We start from the raw sequence: 24,983 nt of genomic DNA, 5'->3' as shown, positions 1-24,983 counted from the left end.
ATGTAGGGAGCACAACACTATTAATAAAAGTTGCAGTCAGATGATGTCCAGTTGGCTGCATTTTATAAAATATTCAAGGTTATGAAACACTCATAGAAAAGTAAATAAATCTCTGCACAGGTCATAGAGCATGTCTAGTATACTAACCCATACAAGTGAAAAGGGTCTACTCTTCTGGCTATGTCCATAGAGATTGCTATGAAGCATATCTCTAATTGCTGTTAACCACAGCCCAGATATGATGACTGTCCTCATGATAATGCACAAAAAATAAAATTACAATAAAGAAATAGAAACTGATTAGAAAAAAAAGGACATGTTTTAGTATCTGACTCTTATAGATTAAAAAAACTATTCTTTTAAAGGGAACTTTCTGACTTTCTCTAGCGAGTCTGTTTTAATCCTCCCCTCAAATTGTTAAAAAAAAAACAGAGAGTTGATCATATTGACTCAGATGGATCCTTACAACTATTTCATCATTGCCCTTGGCTGAGATTCTATGTATATCTAGGATATCTTAGGCTGGGTTCACACTTATTGTTTCTGTTTTCACTGTTTCTGGTACAGTACGTAAAATTTGGCCATATGCAAAAATCTAGTCAACTATGCTATTGTGTATGCCACAAAAAAAGGATGTGTTACAATCAATTTTTTTTATAGTGAAAACTAATTCTGCTGTATGGTATATGGTATGGTAAGGCAGCATTCATTTTCTATAAATTTTATACATTAAACGGAAACAAAGGCAAAGTGTGAACCCACACTCAGGTGGGTATCACTTGGGTTTAAAGGGGTACTCCGGTGAAAAACTATTTTTATTTTTTTTTTAAATCAACTGGTGCCAGAAAGTTAAACAGATTTGTAAATTACTTCTATTAAAAAATCTTAATCCTTCCAGTACTTAGCTGCTGAATACTACAGTGGAAATTCTTTTCCGTTTGAGACACACAGAGCTCTCTGCTGACATCACGAGCACAGTGCTCTCTGCTGACATCTCTGTCCATTTTAGGAACTGTCCAGAGTAAAAGGAAATCCCCATAGCAAACATATGCTGTTCTGGACAGTTCCTAAAATGGACAGAGAGGTCAGCAGAGAGCACTGTGCTCGTGATGTCAGCAGACAGCTCTGTGTTTCAAAAAGAAAAGAATTTCCGCTGTAGTATTCAGCAGCTAATAAGTACAGGAAGGAGTAAGATTTTTTAATAGAAGTAATTTACAAATCTGTTTAACTTTCTGGCACCAGTTGAGTTAAAAAAAAAAAAAAGTTTTTCACCGGAGTACCCCTTTAAGTGCTCTACAGAGTGCTCACATTGGAAACAGTAATGGTCCAAGCTAAAAGAGTCAACCTTCTAGACCAGTGGTCTCCAAATTATGGGCCTCCAGCTGTTGCAAATCTACAACTCCCACCATGCCCGGACACATTTTGGAGACTACTGTTCTAGACTATAAAATACTGTATTAAAGGGGAACTCTGGTGGAAAACATTTTTTTTTTTTAATCAACTGGTGCCAGAAAATGAAACCGATTTGTAAATTACTTCTATTGAAAAATCTTCCTGTACTTATCAGCTGCTCTATGCTCCGAAGGAAGTTCTTTTCTTTTAGAATTTTTTTTTCTGTCTGCCGCACTGGCAACTCTGCCCATGTCCGGAACTGTTCAGCATAGAAGCAAATTCCCAAAGCAAATCTCTCCTGCTCTGGACAGTTCCTGACATGGACAGAGGTGTCAGCAGAGAGCATTATGGTCAGGCAGAAAAGAAATTCAAAAGGAAAAGATAAGTACTGGGAGGATTAAGATTTTTAAATAGAAGTAATTTACAATTCTGTTTAACTTTATGGCACCAGTTGATTTAAAAAAAATAGTTTTCCTCCGGAGTACCCCTTTAAAATTGTATTTAGCAAGAACAAATGACTTAAGCTGAGTCAACTGATTGTATGTACAAGGGTCTATGACTGTCCAGAAGACTTTTTTTTTATAGGTCTGATCTTAAATATAAGACTGTACAGACCCATTATGATATTATTACCATCAGCAAATGTCTGCTCCAGGTAGTCAATAATAAGTGTAGCTTCACAGATGATATTCTCTCCATGCACCAGCACTGGCACTTCTCCGGAGGGGTTGAGCCGCATAAACCAGGGTTCATTGTGCTCGCTCAGCGGCAGACTGACATTGTGCTCTTCACACTTCAGAGACTTTTCTGCTATGACAAGCCTCACCTAATAATGAGAACAGAAATCTAGATCAGGTTGTAATACCTATAAAGCATAGGTAGTAGGGATCGACCGATATCGTTTTTTAGGGCCGATACCGATAATCTGTGGCCTTTCAGGCCGATAGCCGATAACTTATACCGATATTCGGGTATAAGTTATCAGCTATTTCTCCACCCCCCCCCAAGAAGCCGCTGCAGATCATTGATTTAAAGCGGGCACTTTAAATCAATAAACTGCAGCGGCTTTTGCTGAATCAGAGACCACCGCCGCCACCCACTTCTCTCCCCCTGCATGTCCAGGGGTCCTCCCAACCACCGCCGCTGCCCCCCAGCCATCCCCCCCTATCCCCGCACCACACCGCCCCCACCGCCGCTATCCCCCCCTACCCCCGCACCGCACACCGCCCCCCCACCGCCGCTGCCCCATTGCCTCCCCTATCCCCGGTTTTATAATTACCTGTTCCCGGGGTCCGAGGTCCACGTTACTTCTGGCTCCCGTCATGCGCTGTCACTGTGCGCACTGACGGTGACGTCACGTTGAGAACGTCACTGCGCTGCGCAGCGCACAGCGTAACGCAGGACACAGCAGGAGCCAGAAGTAGCGCGGGCCCCAGACCCCGGGAACAGGTAATTATAAAACCGGGGATAGAGGAGGCAATGGGGGCGGCGTGCGGTGCGGTGGGGGGGGCGACGTGCGGTGCGGTGGGAGGGCGGTGGTGCGGTGGGGGCGGGGCAGGGGGCGTGACATTATCGGATTATTGGCAAGGTAATTGCCGATACCGATAACATCAAAAATCGTGAAAATCGGCTGATAATATCGGCCAAACCGATAATCGGTCGATCACTAATAGGTAGGCTGTAATGTTTTGATTCTACCCCAGGCTTTGTATGTGAATATGTCTGAATACAAAAAATATGTCCCGAGCGGCTTATTATTCCATTACCAAACTACCCAGAATCAATTGTCCATAAGGATAACAATATCAGGTTCTCTGTAAGACCAAGGAGTAACAGTAATGCTAACAACTACACAGTGTACATAGACTTCCTTCTACCGCCACCTTATCCCAGTAAATAACATACAGTTATGGCCGTAAATGTTGGCACCCCTGAAATGTTTCTAGAAAATGAAGTATTTCTCACAGAAAAGGATTGCAGGAACACATGTTTTGCTATACACATGTTTATTCCCTTTGTGTGTATTGGAACTAAACCAAAAAAGGAGGAAAAAAAGCAAATTGGACATAATGTCACACCAAACTCCAAAAATGGGCTGGACAAAATGATTGGCACCCCTTCAAAATTTTGGAAAAATAGGAATGTTTCAAGCATGTGATGCTCCTTTAAACTCACCTGGGGCAAGTAACAAGAGTGGGCAATATAAAAATCACACCTGAAGCAGATAAAAAGGAGAGAAGTTCACTTAGTCTTTGCATTGTGTGTCTGTGTGTGCCACATTAAGCATGGACAACAGAAAGAGGAGAAGAGAACTGTCTAAGGACTTGAGAACCAAAATTGTGGAAAAATATCAACAATCTCAAGGTTACAAGTCCATCTCCAGAGATCTAGATTTGCCTTTGTCCACAGTGCACAACATTATCAAGAAGTTTGCAACCCATGGCACTCTAGCTAATCTCCCTGGGTGTGGACGGAAGAGAAAAATTGATGAAAGGTGTCAACGCAGGATAGTCCGGATGGTGGATAAGCAGCCCCAAACAAGTTCCAAAGATATTCAAGCTGTCCTGCAGGCTCAGGGAGCATCAGTGTCAGCGCAAACTATCCGTCGACATTTAAATTAAATGAAACGCTATGGCAGGAGACCCAGGAGTACCCCACTGCTAACACAGAGACATAAAAAAGCAAGACTACATTTTGCCAAAATGAACTTGATTAAGCCAAAATCCTTCTGGGAAAATGTCTTGTGGACAGATGAGACCAAGATAGAGCTTTTTGGTAAAGCACATTATTCTACTGTTTACTGAAAACGGAATGAGGCCTACAAAAAAAGAACACAGTACCTACAGTGAAATATGGTGGAGGTTCAATGATGTTTTGGGGTTGTTTTGATGCCTCTGGCACTGGGTGCCTTGAATGTGTGCAAGGCATCATGAAATCTGAGGATTACCAACGGATTTTGGGTCACACTGTACAGCCCAGTGTCAAAAAGCTGGGTTTGCGTCCGAGATCTTGGGTCTTCCAGCAGGACAATGACCCCAAACATACGTCAAAAAGCCCATAGAAATGGATGGCAACAAAGCGCTGGAGAGTTCTGAAGTGGCCAGCAATGAGTCCAGATCTAAATCCAATTGAACACCTGTGGAGAGTTCTTAAAATTGCTGTTGGGAAAAGGCGCCTTCCAATAAGAGAGACCTGGAGCAGTTTGTAAAGGAAGAGTGGTCCAACATTCCGGCTGAGAGGTGTAAGAAGCTTATTGATGGTTATAGGAAGCGACTGATTTCAGTTATTTTTTCCAAAGGGTGTGCAACCAAATATTAAGTTAAGGGTGTCAATAATTTTGTTCAGACCATTTTTGGAGTTTGGTGTGACATTATGTCCAATTTGCTTTTTTTCCTCCCTTTTTTGGTTTAGTTCCAATACACACAGAGAGAATAAACATGTGTATAGCAAAACATGTGTTACTGCAATCATACAGCATCTGATAAGAACTGGAAGGGTTATGATTTTTAAAAAGAAGTAATTTACAAATCTGTTTAACTTTCTGGCACCAGTTGATTTAAAAATAATAATAATAATAATGTTTTCCAGTGGAGTACCCCTTTAACATCAATGGAACATTCATTCAAGGCAGAATTGGAGCTGAACACTGGAATTATTCAAGTAAATTTCTAGTCAATTCCTCATTGTGAACATACCATAAGGCAGTGTCTTACTGGTCTCCAAAATGTGGCCTAAGGCAGTGGTCTCCAAACTGTGGCCCTCCAGCCTTTGCAAAACTACAACTCCCAGCATGCCTGGACAGCCATGGCAGTGGAGCCCCCTATATTATATGCAGTGGAGCCTACTATATATAATATGCAGGGGGTGGCCCTACATAATATGCAGTGGAGCCCCTATATTATATGCTGTGGTGCCCCCTATATAATATGCAGTCGAGCCCCCATATATATGATATGCAGTCGAGCCCCCAATATATAATATGCAGTGGAGCCCCCTACATTATATGCACTGGAGCCCCCTATATACTATTATATACTATGCAGTCGAGCCCCCATATATATGTTATGCAGTCGAGCCCTATATATATATATATATATATATATATATATATATATACACATAATGCCGTGGAGCCCCTATATTATATGCAGTGGAGCCCCTATATAATATGCAGTGGAGCCCTCTATATTATATACAGTGGAGCCCCGATAATATATAATATATGCAGTGGAGCCCCCATATTATATGCAGTGGAGCCCCTATATTATATGCAGTGGAGCCCTAATAATATCTGCAGTGGAGCCCCTATATTATATGCAGTGGACCCCCTATATTATATGCAGTGGAGCCCCTATATTATATGCAGTGGAGCCCCTGTATTATATGCAGTGGAGCCCCCTATATAATATGCAGTGGAGCCCCTATATTATATGCAGTGGAGACCTCTATATCATATGCAGTGGAGCCCCTATATATTTTATGCAGTGGAGCCACTATATTATATGCAGCGGAGTTCCTATAATATATGCAGTGGATCCCCTATATTATATGTAGTGGAGCCCCTATAATATATGCAGTGGAGCCACTATATTATATGCAGTAGACCCCTATATTATATGCAGCGGAGCCCCTATAATATATGCAGTGGAGCCCCTATAATATATGCAGTGGAGACCCTATAATATATGCAGTGGAGCCCCTATATTATATGCAGTGGAGCCCCCTATATAATATGCAGTGGAGCCCTCTATATTATATACAATGGAGCCCCGATAATATATAATATATGCAGTGGAGCCCCTATATTATATGCAGTGGAGCCCCTATATTATATGCAGTGGAGCCCTAATAATATATGCAGTGGAGCCCCTATATTATATGCAGTGGACCCCCTATATTATATGCAGTGGAGCCCCTATATTATATGCAGTGGAGCCCCTATAATATATTCAGTGGAGCCCCTATATTATATGCAGTGGAGCCCCTATATTATATGCAGTGGAGACCTCTATATTATATGCAGTGGAGCCCCTATATATTTTATGCAGTGGAGCCACTATATTATATGCAGTAGACCCCTATATTATATGCAGCGGAGCCCCTATAATATATGCAGTGGATCCCCTAGATTATATGCTGTGGAGCCACTATAATATATGCAGTGGAGACCCAATAATATATGCAGTGGAGCCCCTATATTATATGCAGTGGAGCCCCCTATATAATATGCAGTGGAGCCCTCTATATTATATACAATGGAGCCCCGATAATATATAATATATGCAGTGGAGCCCCTATATTATATGCAGTGGAGCCCCTATATTATATGCAGTGGAGCCCTAATAATATATGCAGTGGACCCCCTATATTATATGCAGTGGAGCCCCTATAATATATGCAGTGGAGCCCCTATATTATATGCAGTGGAGCCCCTATATTATATGCAATGGAGCCCCTATATTATATGCAGTGGAGCCCATATATTATATGCAGTGGAGCCCATATATTATATGCAGTGGAGCCCGATATTATATGCAGTGGAGCCCCTATATTATATGCAGTGGAGCCCCTATAGTATGTGCAGTGGAGCCACTATATTATATGCAGTGGAGCCCCTATATTATATGCAGTGGAGCCCTATATTATATGCAGTGTAGCCCCTATATTATATGCAGTGGACCACTATATTATATGCAGTGGAGCTCCTATATTATATGCAGTGGAGCCCCTATATTATATGCAGTGGAGCCCCCCATATTATATGCAGTGGAGCCCCTATATATTATATGCAGCGGAGCCCCTATATTATATGCAGTTGAGCCCCTATATATTATATGCAGAGCCCCTATATATTATATGCAGTGGACCCTTATATTATATGCAGTGGACCCCTATATTATATGCAGTGGACCCTTATATTATATGCAGTGGACCCCTATATTATATGCAGTGGACCCTTATATTATATGCAGTGGACCCCTATATTATATGCAGTGGACCCTTATATTATATGCAGTGGACCCTTATATTATATGCAGTGGACCCTTATATTATATGCAGTGGACCCCTATATTATATGCAGTGGACCCTTATATTATATGCAGTGGACCCCTATATTATATGCAGTGGACCCTTATATTATATGCAGTGGACCCCTATATTATATGCAGTGGACCCTTATATTATATGCAGTGGACCCCTATATTATATGCAGTGGACCCTTATATTATATGCAGTGGACCCTTATATTATATGCAGTGGACCCTTATATTATATGCAGTGGACCCCTATATTATATGCAGTGGACCCTTATATTATATGCAGTGGACCCCTATATTATATGCAGTGGACCCTTATATTATATGCAGTGGACCCCTATATTATATGCAGTGGACCCTTATATTATATGCAGTGGACCCCTATATTATATGCAGTGGAGCCCCTATATTATATGCAGTGGACCCTTATATTATATGCAGTGGACCCCTATATTATATGCAGTGGAGCCCCTATATTATATGCAGTGGACCCTTATATTATATGCAGTGGACCCCTATATTATATGCAGTGGACCCTTATATTATATGCAGTGGACCCCTATATTATATGCAGTGGACCCTTATATTATATGCAGTGGACCCCTATATTATATGCAGTGGACCCTTATATTATATGCAGTGGACCCCTATATTATATGCAGTGGACCCTTATATTATATGCAGTGGACCCCTATATTATATGCAGTGGAGCCCCTATATTATATGCAGTGGACCCTTATATTATATGCAGTGGACCCCTATATTATATGCAGTGGAGCCCCTATATTATATGCAGTGGACCCTTATATTATATGCAGTGGACCCCTATATTATATGCAGTGGACCCTTATATTATATGCAGTGGACCCTTATATTATATGCAGTGGACCCCTATATTATATGCAGTGGAGCCCTATATTATATGCAGTGGAGCCCTATATTATATGCAGTGGAGCCCTATATTATATGCAGTGGACCCCTATATTATATGCAGTGGAGCCCCTATATTATATGCAGTGGACCCTTATATTATATGCAGTGGACCCCTATATTATATGCAGTGGAGCCCCTATATTATATGCAGTGGACCCTTATATTATATGCAGTGGACCCCTATATTATATGCAGTGGACCCTTATATTATATGCAGTGGACCCTTATATTATATGCAGTGGACCCCTATATTATATGCAGTGGAGCCCTATATTATATGCAGTGGAGCCCTATATTATATGCAGTGGAGCCCTATATTATATGCAGTGGACCCCTATATTATATGCAGTGGACCCTTATATTATATGCAGTGGACCCCTATATTATATGCAGTGGAGCCCCTTTGTACAATCTGTAGCGCACTGTAGCAGACAATGGACCGATGGCTGCGGGCGGAGGTGATGCTCTGTGTGATGCTCGGTAAGAGCAGGGCCGCACCACACCCGCTCCTCCTTCTCAGCCCGGGCCCCCCTCACCTTCTGGGATGTGAACGAGTGAGTCCAGTGGTAGAGGATCAGCTTGTCCGGCCGGGCGGCGAGGAGCGGCCCCGGATCTGCGCTCATCTCAGCCGGGAATACTCGGCTACTGCGCTCAATGTGGAGAGCAAAGCATTCTGGGAGAGATGTACTGTACAGTACGTGCTGGGCGACGTCAGGGCTGAGAGAAGGGGCTGGGGATCTCTAGTGACGACTATAGTATATAGACTCTGCATGTATTACGTCACTATTCACTGTGTATATATGTACGGTCTATATAGACAACTATACACTGTACATGTATTACCTCACTATTCATTGTATATACATATATATATATATATATATATATATATACGGTCTTTAGAGACAACTATACACTGTACGTGTATTACTTCACTTATTGTGTGTGTGTATGTATATATATATATATATATATATATATATGTGTGTGTGTGTACCGTCTATAGAGACGACTATACACTGTACATGTATTCATCTATCACTTCACTATTCATTGTATATATATATATATATATATATATATATATATATATATATATATATATATATATATAAATACACACACACACATATATATATAAATATATATATATATATATATATATATATATATACAGTTTATAGAGCAGTGTTTCCCAACCTTTTTTCCACTAGGCTCACCCCTCGGAAAAAAATGTCATTGTGAATATACCCTAAGGCAGTGTCTTAGTGGTCTCCAAAATGTGGCCTAAGGCAGTGGTCTCCAAATTGTGGCCCTCCAGCCTTTGCAAAACTACAACTCCCAGCATGCCCGGACAGCCATGGCAGTGGAGCCCCCTATATAATATGCAGTATGGAGGGGTGTACATGGGTGACAGAGGGGTGTAGAGGAGTGTACAGAGGGGTGTAGAGGAGCGTACATGGGTGACAGAGGGGTGTAGAAAAGTGTACATGGGTGACAGAGGGGTGTAGAGGAGTGTACAGAGGGGTGTAGAGGAGTGTACATGGGTGACAGAGGGGTGTAGAGGAGTGTACATGGGTGACAGAGGGGTGTACATGGGTGGAGAGGAGGGTACATGGGTGACCGAGGGGTGTAGAGGAGTGTACAGAGGGGTGTAGAGGAGTGTACATGGGTGACAGAGGGGTGTAGAGGAGTGTACATGGGTGACAGAGGGGGGTAGAGGAGTGTACATGGGTGACCGAGGGGTGTAGAGGAGTGTACATGGGTGTCCGAGGGGTGTAGAGGAGTGTACAGAGGGGTGTAGAGGAGTGTACATGGGTGACAGAGGGGTGTAGAGGAGTGTACATGGGTGACAGAGGGGTGTAGAGGAGTGTACATGGGTGACCGAGGGGTGTAGAGGAGTGTACATGGGTGAAGGGTGTACATGGGTGACCGAGGGGTGTAGAGGAGTGTACATGGGTGAAGGGTGTACATGGGTGACCGAGGGGTGTAGAGGAGTGTACATGGGTGAAGGGTGTACATGGGTGACCGAGGGGTGTAGAGGAGTGTACATGGGTGAAGGGTGTACATGGGTGACAGAGGGGTGTAGACAGGGCCGGCCTTTGGGGTGTGCGAGCTGTGCGGCCGCACAGGGCGCCATAGCAACAGGGGCGCCCGGCGGCCGACACAGCTCGCTTTTTTTTTTTTTTAACTGGCTTGCCTCATTGTCCGGGGGGGCCCGCCGCCCGCACATTTCTACTTCTAGGGCGCGGGCCCCTTAAGAATCATTGCAGGGCCGGACAGGCCAAGGGCTGATTGGAGTAGAGACGTCACGTGCCCCGCGCAGGCACGCATGTCTACTCCAATTACCTGACCTGTCCCTGCCTATGTCCTGCGCGATCTTCTTCATCCTCCCCGTGCAGTGACAGGAGCAGCCGCCTCACGCCGATGCATCGATCCCCGGCAGGGTAAGTAAACTTGGGGGTGGGGGGTGGTTGTGGAGGTGATAAGAGGTGCAGGGGGGGGGGGGTTATGGAGGTGATGAGAAGTGCGGGGGGGTTATGGGGGTGATGAGAGGTGCGGGGGGGGGGTGGTGAGAGGTTCGGGGGGAGGGTGATGAGAGGTGTGGGGGGCTGATGAGAGGTGCGGGGGGGGGTGATGAGAGGTGCGGGGGGGTGATGAGAGGTGCGGGGGGGGGTGATGAGAGGTGCGGGGGGGGGGGTTGATGAGAGGTGCAGGGGGGGTGATGAGAGGTACAGGGGGGGGGTGATGAGAGGTGTGGGGGGGGATGAGAGGTGCGGGGGGGGATGAGAGGTGCGGGGGGGGGATGAGAGGTGCGGGGGGGTGATGAGAGGTACTGGGGGGTGATGAGAGGTGCGGGGGGGTGATGAGAGGTGCGGGGGGTGATGAGAGGTGCGGGGGGGGGATGAGAGGTGCAGGGGGGGTGATGACAGGTGCCGGGGGTGATGACAGGTGCGGGGGGGGTGATGAGAGGTGCGGGGGGTGATGATAGGTGCGGGGGGGTGATGAGAGGTGCGGGGGGTTATGGGGGATGGGGGTGATGAGAGGTGCATGAGGGTGATGAGAAGTGCAGGGGGGGTTGTGGGGATGATGAGAGGTGCAGGGGGGGTTATGGGGATGATGAGAGGTGCAGGGGAGGTTATGGGGATGATGAGAGGTGCAGGGGGGGTTATGGGGATGATGAGAGGTGCAGGGGGGGTTATGGGGATGATGAGAGGTGCAGGTTACATGGGTGACCGAGGGGTGTAGAGGAGTGTACATGGGTGAAGGGTGTACATGGGTGACCGAGGGGTGTAGAGGAGTGTACATGGGTGAAGGGTGTACATGGGTGACCGAGGGGTGTAGAGGAGTGTACATGGGTGAAGGGTGTACATGGGTGACAGAGGGGTGTAGACAGGGCCGGCCTTTGGGGTGTGTGCGAGCTGTGCGGCCGCACAGGGCGCCATAGCAACAGGGGCGCCCGGCGGCCGACACAGCTCGCTTTTTTTTTTTTTAACTGGCTTGCCTCATTGTCCGGGGGGGCCCGCCGCCCGCACATTTCTACTTCTAGGGGGTTATGGGGGTGATGAGAGGTGCAGAGGAGGTTATGGGGATGATGAGAGGTGCAGGGGGTTATGGGGGTGATGAGAGGTGCAGAGGAGGTTATGGGGATGATGAGAGGTGCAGGGGGGGTTATGGGGATGATGAGAGGTGCAGGGGGGGTTATGGGGATGATGAGAGGTGCAGGGGGGGTTATGGGGATGATGAGAGGTGCAAGGGATGTTGGGATGATGAGAGGTGCAGGGGGTGTTATGGGGGTGATGAGAGGTGCAGGGGGGTTATGGAGTGGATGAGAGGTGCGGGGGGTTATGGGGGTGATGAGAGGTGCAGGGGGGGTTATGGGGGTGATGAGAGGTGCAGGGGGGTTATGGAGGTGATGAGAGGTGCAGGGGGTTATGGGGATGATGAGAGGTGCAGGGGGGTTATGGGGATGATGAGAGGTGCAGGGGATGTTGTGGGGATGATGAGAGGTGCAGGGGGTGTTATGGGGGTGATGAGAGGTGCAGGGGGGTTATGGAGGTGATGAGAGGTGCAGGGGGGTTATGGGGATGATGAGAGGTGCAGGGGGGGTTATGGGGATGATGAGAGGTGCAGGGGGGGTTATGGGGATGGTGAGAGGTGCAGGGGATGTTGGGATGATGAGAGGTGCAGGGGGGTTATGGGGGTGATGAGAGGTGCAGGGGGGTTATGGGGGTGATGAGAGGTGCAGGGGGGTTATAGGGGTGATGAGAGTTGCAGGGGGTTATGGAGTGGATGAGAGGTGCAAGGGGGTTATGGGGGTGATGAGAGGTGCAGGGGGGGTAATGAAAGGTGCAGTGGGGATATGGGAATTATAAGAGGTGCATGGGGGTAATGAGAGGTGAAGGGGGGTTATGGGGATAATGAGAGGTGCAGGGGGGTTATAGAGTGGATGAGAGGTGCAGGGGGGTTATGGGGGTAATGAGGAGAAAGGGGTAATAGTAGTGATGAGGAGGGGTTTGGCGGGGGTTTTGGGCGTGATGAGGACACAGAGGATAAGAGGGCGTGTATATGTATATATGATGTGTATGCATGTATGTCAGAATTATATTCAGGGGGTACAGTGTGTGGCAGTATTAAATTTAGTGGGTACAGTGTATAGCAGTATTTTCTTTAGGGTACAGTGTATAGCAGTATTATATTCAGGGTACAGTGTGGGGCAGCATTATATTCAGTGGATACAGTGTGCGGCAGTATTATATTCAGGGTACAGTGTGTGGCAGTAGTATATTCAGGGTACAGTGTGTGGAAGGATTATATTTAGTGGGTACAGTGTATAGCAGTATTATATTCAGGGTACAGTGTGGGCAGTATTTTATTTAGTGGGTACAGTGTGGGGCAGTATGTTATTTAGGGTACAGTGTGGGGCAGTATTTTATTTAGGGTACAGTGTGGGGCAGTATCATATTCAGGGTACAGTGTGGGGCAGTATTATATTCAGGGTACAATGTATAGCAGTTTTATATTCAGGGTACAGTGTGTGGCAGGATTATATTCAGTGGGTACAGTGTACAGCAGTATTATATTCAGGGTACAGTGTGGGGCAGTATTTTATTTAGGGTACACTTTCAGGCAAGGTTATAATGATCACTGTCTTCTTGCAGAAGATGAGAATCTGCTGACAGTGAGGAGCCAATGATGTCTGGATGTCTGACTCTGCAGAGAAGATGGAGCTGGAGGAAGACCTGGTCTCTGGACCAGATGAAGAAGAAAAGATAACAGAGAAGATTTCAGTGCGGAAAATGCACAATGTGCCAATATATTAAAAAAGGAATTAAGTTCGGTAACAAAGAAAGAATACCAGATTAAACATTTTGCCAATTGTGAGACAAAGGGGGTGATCTATCTCCTAACTTGCACATGCCCACAAAATTATGTGGGAAAAACCTTTAGAAATTTCCGACGAAGGCTACAAGAAGAAGTAGGGGATATAGTGCATATGCGAGACACTCCAGTAGCGAACCATTTTGCTTCCCATCACCAAAGCGACGTGTGAGGTCTCCAGGCACAAGTCATTGAAATCATACCCTTACCAAGTAGAGGAGGTGACTGGGACAACATGCTTCTTCAAAGAGAAGCCTTCTGGACCTTCACCCTGGAAGCGGTGAAACCAGAGGGCCTAAATGACTTTGTATCCTATGCGTGTTTCATAAAATAAGATAATATAATTTTCAATAACAACACTAACCAACAAGTTACCAATTGCAACAGTCTACAGTTAAAAGAAATGGAAAACATGTAACTATCAAGCAATTTATTTCAAGAGTTAAGTAGATGTAACAGACAGAGAACATGTTATCTATCTACCAGCAGTGAAAGAGTTAAAATGCAGCTGGAACGCAAGAAAAGCGACCTGTCCAATGACTATCCAGGGCTCAGAACGAGGGCTGAATAGCACACCTGAGTATTGGAGACACTCCCCTCATAGCCATACCTGTGAGAGTCCAGCCACGGCAATAGAGAGCGCAGTTTCTATGCGCAGGCTGGAGATTGGCGGACCAGAGTAATAGGCGGAGTGAAGGAGGAGTTATTGGGTACAAAGCACGGCGGGAAAATCAAATGGAGTACGGCCGGCATCAGACCCGCAAAGATGAAAGGAGCCGCTTAGACAAAAGGATGCAAGCCAAGAGTTTGGAATGCCGTAACAAGGTCCCTGAAGAATCACATAGAGGAAACGCGTAGGATCGGCACTGCATGCATACCTGGAAGCTGCAAAGACGATAAAAGACGCACCTCACTACCTAGAGGGGAAAAAAGCTAAGTGGCATGTGCAATATCATCTAGTGCAATATAAAGACTGTGGATTGTGCAATATGTGATTGTGGACACTGTGTAAAGAGTGTGTGTTTACAATTATGCACTAGTCTCCTTTATACCTATCAACATACATAGCAATACATGCTTTAACATACATGGAGGAATATGCCAACTAATAGACACTTTGCGCATTGCCACTTTGCAAATATGATATGCATAGCGGAAACAGGAAAAACGCAAGATACATGCATAGTCTGAACTCTGCCTGACTAAGTACTATAGAAGACAGAAGCAAACCAATTGTCTCTTCAAGCACTTTATGTTAAAGGCAAGACAGAGGTAGCCAAGGGCGACTTATATATGTATATTCACACCCGGAATGTGTTCATTTGAATTTTTAAAGAAAATGTATAAAAGGTATATTTTAAAGGGGTACTCCAGTGCTTAAACATCTTATCCCCTATCCAAAGGATAGGAGATAAGATGCCTGATCGCGGGAGTCCCGCAGCTGGGGACCCCCGGGATCATGCACGCGGCACCCCGTTTGTAATTAGTGCCCGGAGCGTGTTCGCTCCAGGCCTGATTACCGGCGACCGCAGGGCGGGCGGTGTGTGACGTCACGCCTCCGCCCCCGTGTGACGTCACGCTCCGCCCCTCAATGCAAGCCTACGGGAGGGGACATGATAGCTATCACACACCCTCCCGTAGGCTTGCATTGAGGGGCGGAGCGTGACGTCACACGCTGCCCGCCCTCCGGTCGCCGGTAATCAGGCCCGGAGCGAACACGCTCCGGGCACTGATTATAAAAGGGGGGCCGCGTGCATGATCCCGGGGGTCCCCAGCTGCGGGACTCCCGTGATCAGGCATCTTATCTCCTATCCTTTGGATAAGGGGATAAGATGTTTAAGCACCGGAGTACCCCTTTAAAGGTTCCCTATCTATCAATTCATATATCAAACTTGGGAGACCTCCACATTTCAGTACAGTTCTACTGATCAGATAGAGAGATATAGATATAGATATATATATTTATTATGTGTCTATAGAGACAACTATACACTGTACATGTATTACTTCACTATTCATTGTATTTATGTATGGTCGATAGAGACAACTATACACTTTACTTGTATTGTATTGTATTGTATTGTATCATTGTATACATGTACAGTCCATAGGGACATCCTTATTCTTTGTATACATGTACAGTCTATAGAGACATCCCTAGTGATTTTATACATGTACAGTCTAGATATCCCTAGTGATTTTATACTTGTACAATCTATAGAGACATCTCTAGTGATTGGATGGGTGATGGATTACTGTATGATGATATACAGTAAGAGGTCCTATCACATTAACTCCGCAGACAGAATTACTGGGACACCTCCACATTACACCTTCTGGAGCTTTTCGAGCATTCCATTATACCTTTTATAAGGGTCATTTTGAGCTTGCCCCCTTTGCAGTTCTGTGTAATCTGATTTTTATTAACATCTTTTGCTAGATAACCAAATACAGCCAACAGTGTGCAAAACATCTAGAAATACTAGAAAACGAGAGCAAAGGCCATCAACCCAACAGTTCCCAGAATTCAGGAGATTCCTTGAACTGTTGCCAATAAAACTGTCACGATGCCGGCTGGCAGGAGGTGGATCCTCTGTGCCAGAGAGGGATGGCGAGGACCGTGCTAGTGGACCGGTTCTAAGACACTACTGGTTTTCACCAGAGCCCGCCGCAAAGCGGGATGGTCTTGCTGCGGCGGTAGTGACCAGGTCGTATCCACTAGCAACGGCACCTCTCTGGCTGCTGAAGATAGGCGAGGTACAAGGGAGTAGGCAGAAGCAAAGTCGGACGTAGCAGAAGGTCGGGGGCAGGCGGCAAGGTTCGTAGTCAGGGGAGATAGCAGTAGTTCTGGTACACAGGGTATAAACATACAAAACGCTTTCACTGGCACAAGGCAACAAGATCCGGCAAGGGAGTGCAAGGGAGGAGACTAGATAAAGGCAGGGAGCAGGTGGGAGCCAATTAAGCTAATTGGGCCAGGCACCAATCATTGGTGCACTGGCCCTTTAAGTCTCAGAGAGCTGGCGCGCGCGCGCCCTAGAGAGCGGAGCCGCGCGCGCCAGCACATGACAGCAGGGGACCGGGACGGGTAAGTGACCTGGGATGCGACTCGCAAGCGGGCGCGTCCCGCTGTGCGAATCGCATCCCCAACGGCCATGGCAGAGCAGCGCTCCCGGTCAGCGCTGACCGGGGAGCTGCAGGGAGAAGGACGCCGTGAGCGCTCCGGGGAGGAGCGGGGACCCGGAGCGCTAGGCGTAACAGTACCCCCCCCCTTAGGTCTCCCCTTCTCTTTATCGGGTAACTGCCTCCCCTGGGATGAGGACACCGGGAAAGGATGGAGGGACTCCTCAACGGCAGGCAGAACCGCAGGAGTAGGAATGGGGAGAGAGGGCAGAGGGCGAGACCTGGCACGGGGCAGTGTGACACCAGGACGAGGGCCATGAGGGGACACAGAGGTTTGCCTGATGGGACTGGGAGGGGGGGAGAGGCATTTCCTGAGGCAGGCAGAGTCCTTAATGACCTTAGGGGGAGCGGATACAGGAGGAACCACAGAGTCACGGCAAGGGTTACTGGGAACCGGTCTTAGACAGTCCTTGGAACAAGAGGGCCCCCAACTCTTGATCTCCCCAGTGGACCAATCCAGGGTTGGGGAATGAAGTTGAAGCCAGGGAAGTCCAAGGAGAATTTCCGAGGTGCAATTGGGGAGGACCAAAAGTTCAATCCTCTCGTGATGAGATCCGATGCTCATTAGAAGGGGCTCCGTGCGGAAGCGTATGGTACAATCCAACCTGGCTCCGTTGACCGCGGAAACGTGGAGTGGCTTCACAAGACGGGTCACCGGAATGCGGAATTTATTCACTAAGGATTCCCGAATAAAATTCCCAGAAGCTCCAGAGTCCAGGCAGGCCACGGCTGAGAGGGGAGAGCTGGCTGAAGTGGAAATCCGAACAGGTACCGTGAGACGTGGAGAAGCCGACTTGGCATCAAGAGACGCCACACCCACGAGAGCTGGGTGCGAGCGTGCGTTTCCCAGACGTGGAGGACGGATTGGGCAATCCACCAAAAAATGTTCAGTACTGGCACAGTATAGACAAAGATTCTCTTCCTTACGGCGATTCCTCTCTTCCAGGGTCAGGCGAGACCGATCCACTTGCATGGCCTCCTCGGCGGGAGGCCTAGGCGCAGATTGCAGTGGAGACTGTGGGAGAGGTGTCCAGAGATCCAAGTCTCTTTCCTGGCGGAGCTCTTGATGCCTCTCAGAAAAACGCATGTCAATGCGAGTGGCTAGATGAAAGAGTTCATGCAGGTTAGCAGGAGTCTCTCGTGCGGCCAGAACATCTTTAATGTTGCTGGATAGGCCTTTTTTAAAGGTCGCGCAGAGAGCCTCATTATTCCAGGATAGTTCAGAAGCAAGAGTACGGAATTGTATGGCGTACTCGCCAACGGAGGAATTACCCTGGACCAGGTTCAGCAGGGCAGTCTCAGCAGAAGAGGCTCGGGCAGGTTCCTCAAAGACACTTCGAATTTCCGAGAAGAAGGAGTGTACCGAGGCGGTGACGGGGTCATTGCGGTCCCAGAGCGGTGTGGCCCATGACAGAGCTTTTCCAGACAGAAGGCTGACTACGAAAGCCACCTTAGACCTTTCAGTGGGAAACAGGTCCGACATCATCTCCAAGTGCAATGAACATTGCGAAAGAAAGCCACGGCAAAACTTAGAGTCCCCATTAAATTTGTCCGGCAAGGACAGGCGGAGGCTAGGAGTGGCCACTCGCTGCGGAGGAGGTGCAGGAGCTGGCGGAGGAGAAGATTGCGACTGAAGTTGGCGCACAATGGTGGACACTTCCGACAGCTGGTGGGTTAGAAGGGCGACCTGTCGGGCGATATCAGAGACAGCTGGCAGGGGAACCTCAGCGGGATCCATGGCCGGATCTACTGTCACGATGCCGGCTGGCAGGAGGTGGATCCTCTGTGCCAGAGAGGGATGGCGAGGACCGTGCTAGTGGACCGGTTCTAAGACACTACTGGTTTTCACCAGAGCCCGCCGCAAAGCGGGATGGTCTTGCTGCGGCGGTAGTGACCAGGTCGTATCCACTAGCAACGGCACCTCTCTGGCTGCTGAAGATAGGCGAGGTACAAGGGAGTAGGCAGAAGCAAAGTCGGACGTAGCAGAAGGTCGGGGGCAGGCGGCAAGGTTCGTAGTCAGGGGAGATAGCAGTAGTTCTGGTACACAGGGTATAAACATACAAAACGCTTTCACTGGCACAAGGCAACAAGATCCGGCAAGGGAGTGCAAGGGAGGAGACTAGATAAAGGCAGGGAGCAGGTGGGAGCCAATTAAGCTAATTGGGCCAGGCACCAATCATTGGTGCACTGGCCCTTTAAGTCTCAGAGAGCTGGCGCGCGCGCGCCCTAGAGAGCGGAGCCGCGCGCGCCAGCACATGACAGCAGGGGACCGGGACGGGTAAGTGACCTGGGATGCGACTCGCAAGCGGGCGCGTCCCGCTGTGCGAATCGCATCCCCAACGGCCATGGCAGAGCAGCGCTCCCGGTCAGCGCTGACCGGGGAGCTGCAGGGAGAAGGACGCCGTGAGCGCTCCGGGGAGGAGCGGGGACCCGGAGCGCTAGGCGTAACAAAAACCAAAGAGACATAAATAAAGCAGACCAACCATGTTCCACTGAAATGATTTCTTCCATCCTTATAATGTCCTTCATCCCCCTTTATACTTCCACACTTCTGGGAATATGGTCAACAAGATTTTGGAAAGGTCTGACACGGAGGTTGGATGAGAGGCTCTGGCTCACATTCTCCATTCTAGTTCATCCCATATGTGTTTGAGTTGAGGTCTGAGCTCTTTGCGGCTAATTAACCTCTTCCACACTAGACTCCCCTAACCATGACTTTATAGAGCTTGCTTCTTACACTGGGACTTTTTCATGCTAAAACAGGAAAGAGGTGATACCAAACTGTTCCAACAAATCTTGCTCACGTTATACATTTCTGAATTTTATGTTTTTTTTTATTTAAATTTGTATTTACGTCTGGCTACTGTTAGGCTAGGTTCACACTACAGAATCTCCAGGCAGAAAATTTCCGCCCAGAAATTCCGAGTGCGGCCAGCACTGACTGAATCAGTCGGAGCTAGGACCACGTGGACACTTCAGCCTCCAATAGATTGCAATGTGTTCCGTGAGTATTATAATTTTCAAGCAGATTTTCCGTTCACAAATTCCGAAGTGTACTATACATTTATTAAGCAGAATTTCTGCCTGAAATTTCAAAGCAGAATTGCAAGCGGAAATTCTGTAGTGTGAACCTAGCCTTAAAAGCCTCCCTTTGTATGAAGCATCCAGTAATATAAGTTCTACCACAAGATGTCTCTGTCCACTTATATTCAGCTACAAAGCCAAAGAACCCTCCTTATATTTCTGTGGTGCTTATAAAATAGATATTGTATTGCACAAAAACATTGTTTCACAAGGTGATGATAAATATATACATAAATTTATAGCATCAATGTATAGCGCAGGTATGTAATGTTTTTTTATCGCATTACTGCTATACTTACTATACTTATAAATCTGATGTTCTTAGTACACATATTGACAAAACTATGTGAACCCACCTGCCAGGACAAAGAGACCTCTTTGCATTTGTTTGCTTTTGTATTACGGCCACAGCATTCATAGCATTTTGTTAGATGGTTCTGACTTGTGCATGAGATGTTTTAAAAGGTGTTATCATAAGGGTTTGTGAGCCAAGCCTCTACTAGTAGAGTGCCACAGCCCCTTTATTCTAGAAGCTGGTGGAGATCTTAACACAAGGATCCCCTGGGATAGATTACAATTTAATGAAAAGTGGATGCGCACAGAATCCATTTTTCCGGTGCGTCGAAGGAACCCCTGTGCAATACTGAGGTCCTGACAACAGACAGAATATTGCACTAGGGTTGGAAATTTTTTTTATTAAATCGATGCCTATGCAGGGCCGGCCTTTGGGGTGTGCGAGCTGTGCGGCCACACAGGGCGCCATAGCAACAGGGGCGCCCGGCGGCCAACACGGTTCGCTTTTTTTTTTCACTGGCTTGTCAGTGAGTGACTGCGACTGTCACTCACTGACCACTGGCGCTGGGTGCCCGCAAGGACTGACCGGACAGGCCAAGGGCTGATTGGAGTAGAGACATCACGTGCCCCGCACAGGCACGCACGTCTACTCCAATCACCTGACCTGTCCCTGCCTACCGTATGTCCCAGCGCGATCTCCAGCATCCTCCCTGTGCAGCACCAGGAGCTTCAGCAGCCTCATGCTGCTGCACTGATCCCCGGCTGGGTAAGTAAACTTGCGCGGGGTGTGGAGGTGATAAGAGGTGAGGGGGGGGGGGGTGATGAGAGGTGCAGGGGGGTTATGGAGTGGATGAGAGGTGCAGGGGGGGTTATGGGGGTGATGAGGAGAGGAGGGGTCTGGCGGGGTTTTTGGGGGTGATGAGGACACAGAGGATAAGAGGGGGTGTATATGTATATATAATGTGAATGCATGTGTGTCAGAATTATATTCATATTCAGGGTACAGTCTGGGGCAGGATTATATTTAGTGGGTACACTGTGGGGCAGGATTATATTTAGTGGGTACAGTGTATAGCAGTATTCAGGGTACAGTGTGGGTCAGTATTTTCTTTAGGGTACAGTGTATAGCAGTATTATATTCAAGGTACAGTCTGGGGCAGCATTATATTTAGTAGGTACAGTGTATAGCAGTATTATATTCAGGGTACAGTGTTTGGCAGGATTATATTCAGGGTACAGTGTGGGGCAGTATTTTATTTAGGGTACACTTTCTGGCAAGGTTATAATGATTACTGTCTCCATGCAGAGGATGAGGATCTGCTGACAGTGAGGAGCCAATGATGTCTGGATGTCAGACTCTGCAGAGAAGATGGAGCTGGAGGAAGACCTGGTCTCTGGACCAGATGAAGAAGAAAAGATAACAGAGAAGATATCACTCAAGTCAGAAGACGTCACTCAGGTCACTGATATCATTGTGTGTTCTCCTGAATGTCCCATCAGAGCTGTAGTCACTTGTAAGTTCTGCAGTGATGATGGGTAAAACTGTGTCCAATCTGTGTCTCTTCAGCTGTTACAAACCTACAACTCCCCTTGCCAGAGGCACTCCAGACATGATGGGAGTTTTAGTTTTCCAACAGCTGGAGAACCACTTCAACCGAGGTGATCGGTGGGGGTCTCAACAGTACCCCCCCTCTCCGCCGCGATCTCCTGCACAGGCCTCGGCAGTTTGCTGGAAGCTGACGTCTGCACCCCGCAGGAAGCCGCGGCCGGCACACCCCCTCCATGTATCTCTATGGGATACATGGAAGGCTGTGTCGGCCGGCGCTCTGTGCGGGGTATGGCATGCCCCCCTTCCAGCTGACTGCTGGGACAACATGCAGGAGATAGCGGGGGGCCCAATGCTTGGATCCCCCGCGATCTATAACTTATACTTAAAATAATATTGGGGGCAGGCCACGGGGGGGGGGGGGGGGGGCGCCACAAGGTTAGCTTGCACAGGGCGCCTGAACACCTAAGGCCGGCCCTGTGCCTATGATGTTATGTACATAGTTACAATACAGGAATGTGGGTGCACTACTGTGGTAGATGTATACAATGACATTGGCTATCCCTCAACACTGATGTTAAAACTGAGACATTCGCCAGTGTATCCTTATATGAAGGACACACCAGAGCCAGTACACAAATGCCAAGGTTTCTCAAAATGGCGCGGGACCTACGCTAATTCTACCTGTGCGTGATAAGCAAAACAGGGGCCAGTGGACAATTACGGCAGCATTCGGTCGACTCACAGCCTCCTCCCAGGTACCCTCCAGCGTGACTGAGCACACATGCAATGTGAGGATGGAGGCAAGTTGCAAGCCCCATCTGAGTTGGCTAATATGGGTGCATGGCCTTACAGGTGCTACCTTTAAAGGGGTACTCCGGTGAAAACCTTTTCTTTTAAATAAACTGGTGGCAGAAAGTTAAACATATTTGTAAATTACTTCTATTAAAAAATCTTAATCCTTCCAGTACTTATTAGCTGCTTAATGCTGCAGAGGAAATTCCTTTCTTCTTGAAACACTTCATACATAAGATGTCTGATCTTGGTCAGGTAAGATGAAATAAGACCTGTGCTCCATCCTGCCACGCACTGTGTTTCAGAGTAAACTTCCTTAGTCATGTGCACAGGTAGGACTGGTCAGGGGGTTCATATAGGGCGTCATTCTTTCACACTTAACCCTTAGGGTGCTAGGAATACAATTAACCCTTCAATTGATGCACTAATATATCAACACATCTAAACATTACTCAGAGAAATACCTTGTAGCTACCTTTCGGTTCCAGTGCCTCCAACTCCATGATCCAAAATTGTAAACAAAAGGTTTAAATGAGACATGTAGCTACAAAGTATTAAGTGTGAAAGAATGACACCCTATATGTACCACTTGAACTGTCCTACCTGTATGAATGACTAAGGAGGTTTACTCTGAAACATAGTGCACAGCAGGATGGAGCACAGGTCTTTCTTCATCTGACCTAACCAAGATCAGATATCTTATGTATGAAGTGTTTAGCAACTTCACAGAGTAAGTAGTAATGTGGTAGTGGGGTGTGATGAGGGCAGATGTTGTTACCAGTGGCGTAATTATAGAGGTCGCAACAGTCGCCATGGCGACCGGGCCTCATAGTCCGGGGGGCTTGCAGGGTCCCACATGCTACTACAGCAGGCAGGGCACTGCCTGAGGGCCCGGGCCCGTCACTGCAGGCACGTTTCTCTTAAATTACCACTTTCTAGGACGCGGGCCCCTTAAGAATCACGACAGGGCCGGAAAGGCCAGGGGCTGATTGGAGTAGATGTGCCTTGCGCAGGCATGCACGTCTATTCCAATCACCTGACCTGTCCCTGCCTACGTCCCCGCGCGATCTCCAGCAGAGGCAGAGACGATCCTCCACGTGCAGTGTCAGGAGCAGCAGCCTCCGCTGCCTAACGCTGTTGCACCGATCCCTGGCAGGGTAGGTGAACTTGCGGCGGGGGGGTGTTTGGTGGTTAGGAGCCTACAATGGTGATGAGAGGTGCAGGGGGGTTATGGGGGGTGATGATAGGTGCAGGGGGGGTGATGAGAGGTGCAGGGGGGTTTATGGGGGGGGTGATGAGAGGTGCAGGGGGGGTTATATGGGGTGATGAGAGGTGCAGGGGGGTTATGGGGAGTGATGAGAGGTGCAGGGGGAGGTTATGGGGGTTATGCATGTGCAGGGAGGGTTGGTTGGAAGACTACAATGGTGATGAGAGGTGCAGGGGGGTTATGGAGGTGATGAAAGGTGCAGGAGGGGTTATGGGGGTGATTAGGAGAGGTGCAGGGGGAAGTGGTTGGAAGACTACAATGGTGATGAGAAGTGCAGGGGGGTAATGGGGGTGATGAGAGGTGCAGGGGCGTTATGGGGGTGATAAGAGGTGCAAGGTGGGTGGTTGAAAGACTACAATGGTGATAAGAGGTGCAGGGGGGCTATGAGGGTGATGAGAGGTGCAGGGGCATTATGAGGGTGATGAGAGGTGCAGGGGGTTATGGGGGTGATGAGGGGTTCAAGGGGGGTTATGGGGGTGATGAGAGGTGCAGAGGGGGGTATGGGGGTGATGAGAGGTGCAGTGGAGGCTATGGGTGTGACGAAAGGTGCAGGGGGGGTAATGGGGGTGATGAGAGGTGCAGGGTGGGTGGTTGAAAGACTACAATGGTGATGAGGGGTGCAGGGGGGTGATGAGTGGTGCAGGGGGGGCTATGGGGGGGATGAGAGGTACAGGGGGGTTATGGAGTGATGAGAAGTGCAGGGGGTTATTGGGTGATGAGGAGAGGTGCAGGGGGGTTATAGTAGTGATGAGGAGAGGTTTGGCGGGGGTTATGGGGGGGGGGTGATGAGGACACAGAGGATAATAGGGGGTGTATATGTATATATCATTTGAATGCATGTGTGGCAGTATTATATTCAGGGTACAGTGTGTGGCAGGATTATATTCAGTAGATACAGTGTGTGGCAGTATTATATTCAGGGTACAGTGAGTGGCAGGATTATATTTTGTGGGTACAGTGTATGGCAGTATTATATTCAGAGTACAGTGTGGGCAGTATTTTATTTAAGGAACACTTTCTGGCAAGGTTATAATGATTACTGTCTCCTTGCAAAGGATGAGGATCAGCT

The 24,983-nt window shown here is 47.6% G+C and overlaps 1 protein-coding gene across 3 annotated transcripts in view; it reads right to left on the bottom strand.

Moving 5' to 3' along the window:
* GDAP1 (ganglioside induced differentiation associated protein 1) overlaps positions 1–24,983 on the bottom strand; it is a 72,220-nt gene that overhangs the window by 7,926 nt on the left and 39,311 nt on the right. For 2 of the 3 annotated variants that reach the window (XM_056522171.1, XM_056522172.1), the window contains exons 1-2: positions 8,900–9,051; positions 2,026–2,218 (exon numbers count right to left, since the gene is read on the bottom strand). In XM_056522171.1, coding sequence (XP_056378146.1) covers positions 2,026–2,218; positions 8,900–8,986 — 280 coding nt within the window. In that variant the 5' untranslated portion in view covers positions 8,987–9,051. Of the gene's footprint in view, positions 1–2,025; positions 2,219–8,899; positions 9,052–24,983 lie in introns of those variants that run through there. The other variant, XM_056522173.1, reaches the window with a different exon arrangement.

Source organism: Hyla sarda, chromosome 5, assembly GCF_029499605.1.
Source record: "Hyla sarda isolate aHylSar1 chromosome 5, aHylSar1.hap1, whole genome shotgun sequence".
NCBI classification, from domain to species: domain Eukaryota; kingdom Metazoa; phylum Chordata; class Amphibia; order Anura; family Hylidae; genus Hyla; species Hyla sarda.
This window is presented reverse-complemented; position numbering and strand designations above follow the sequence as displayed.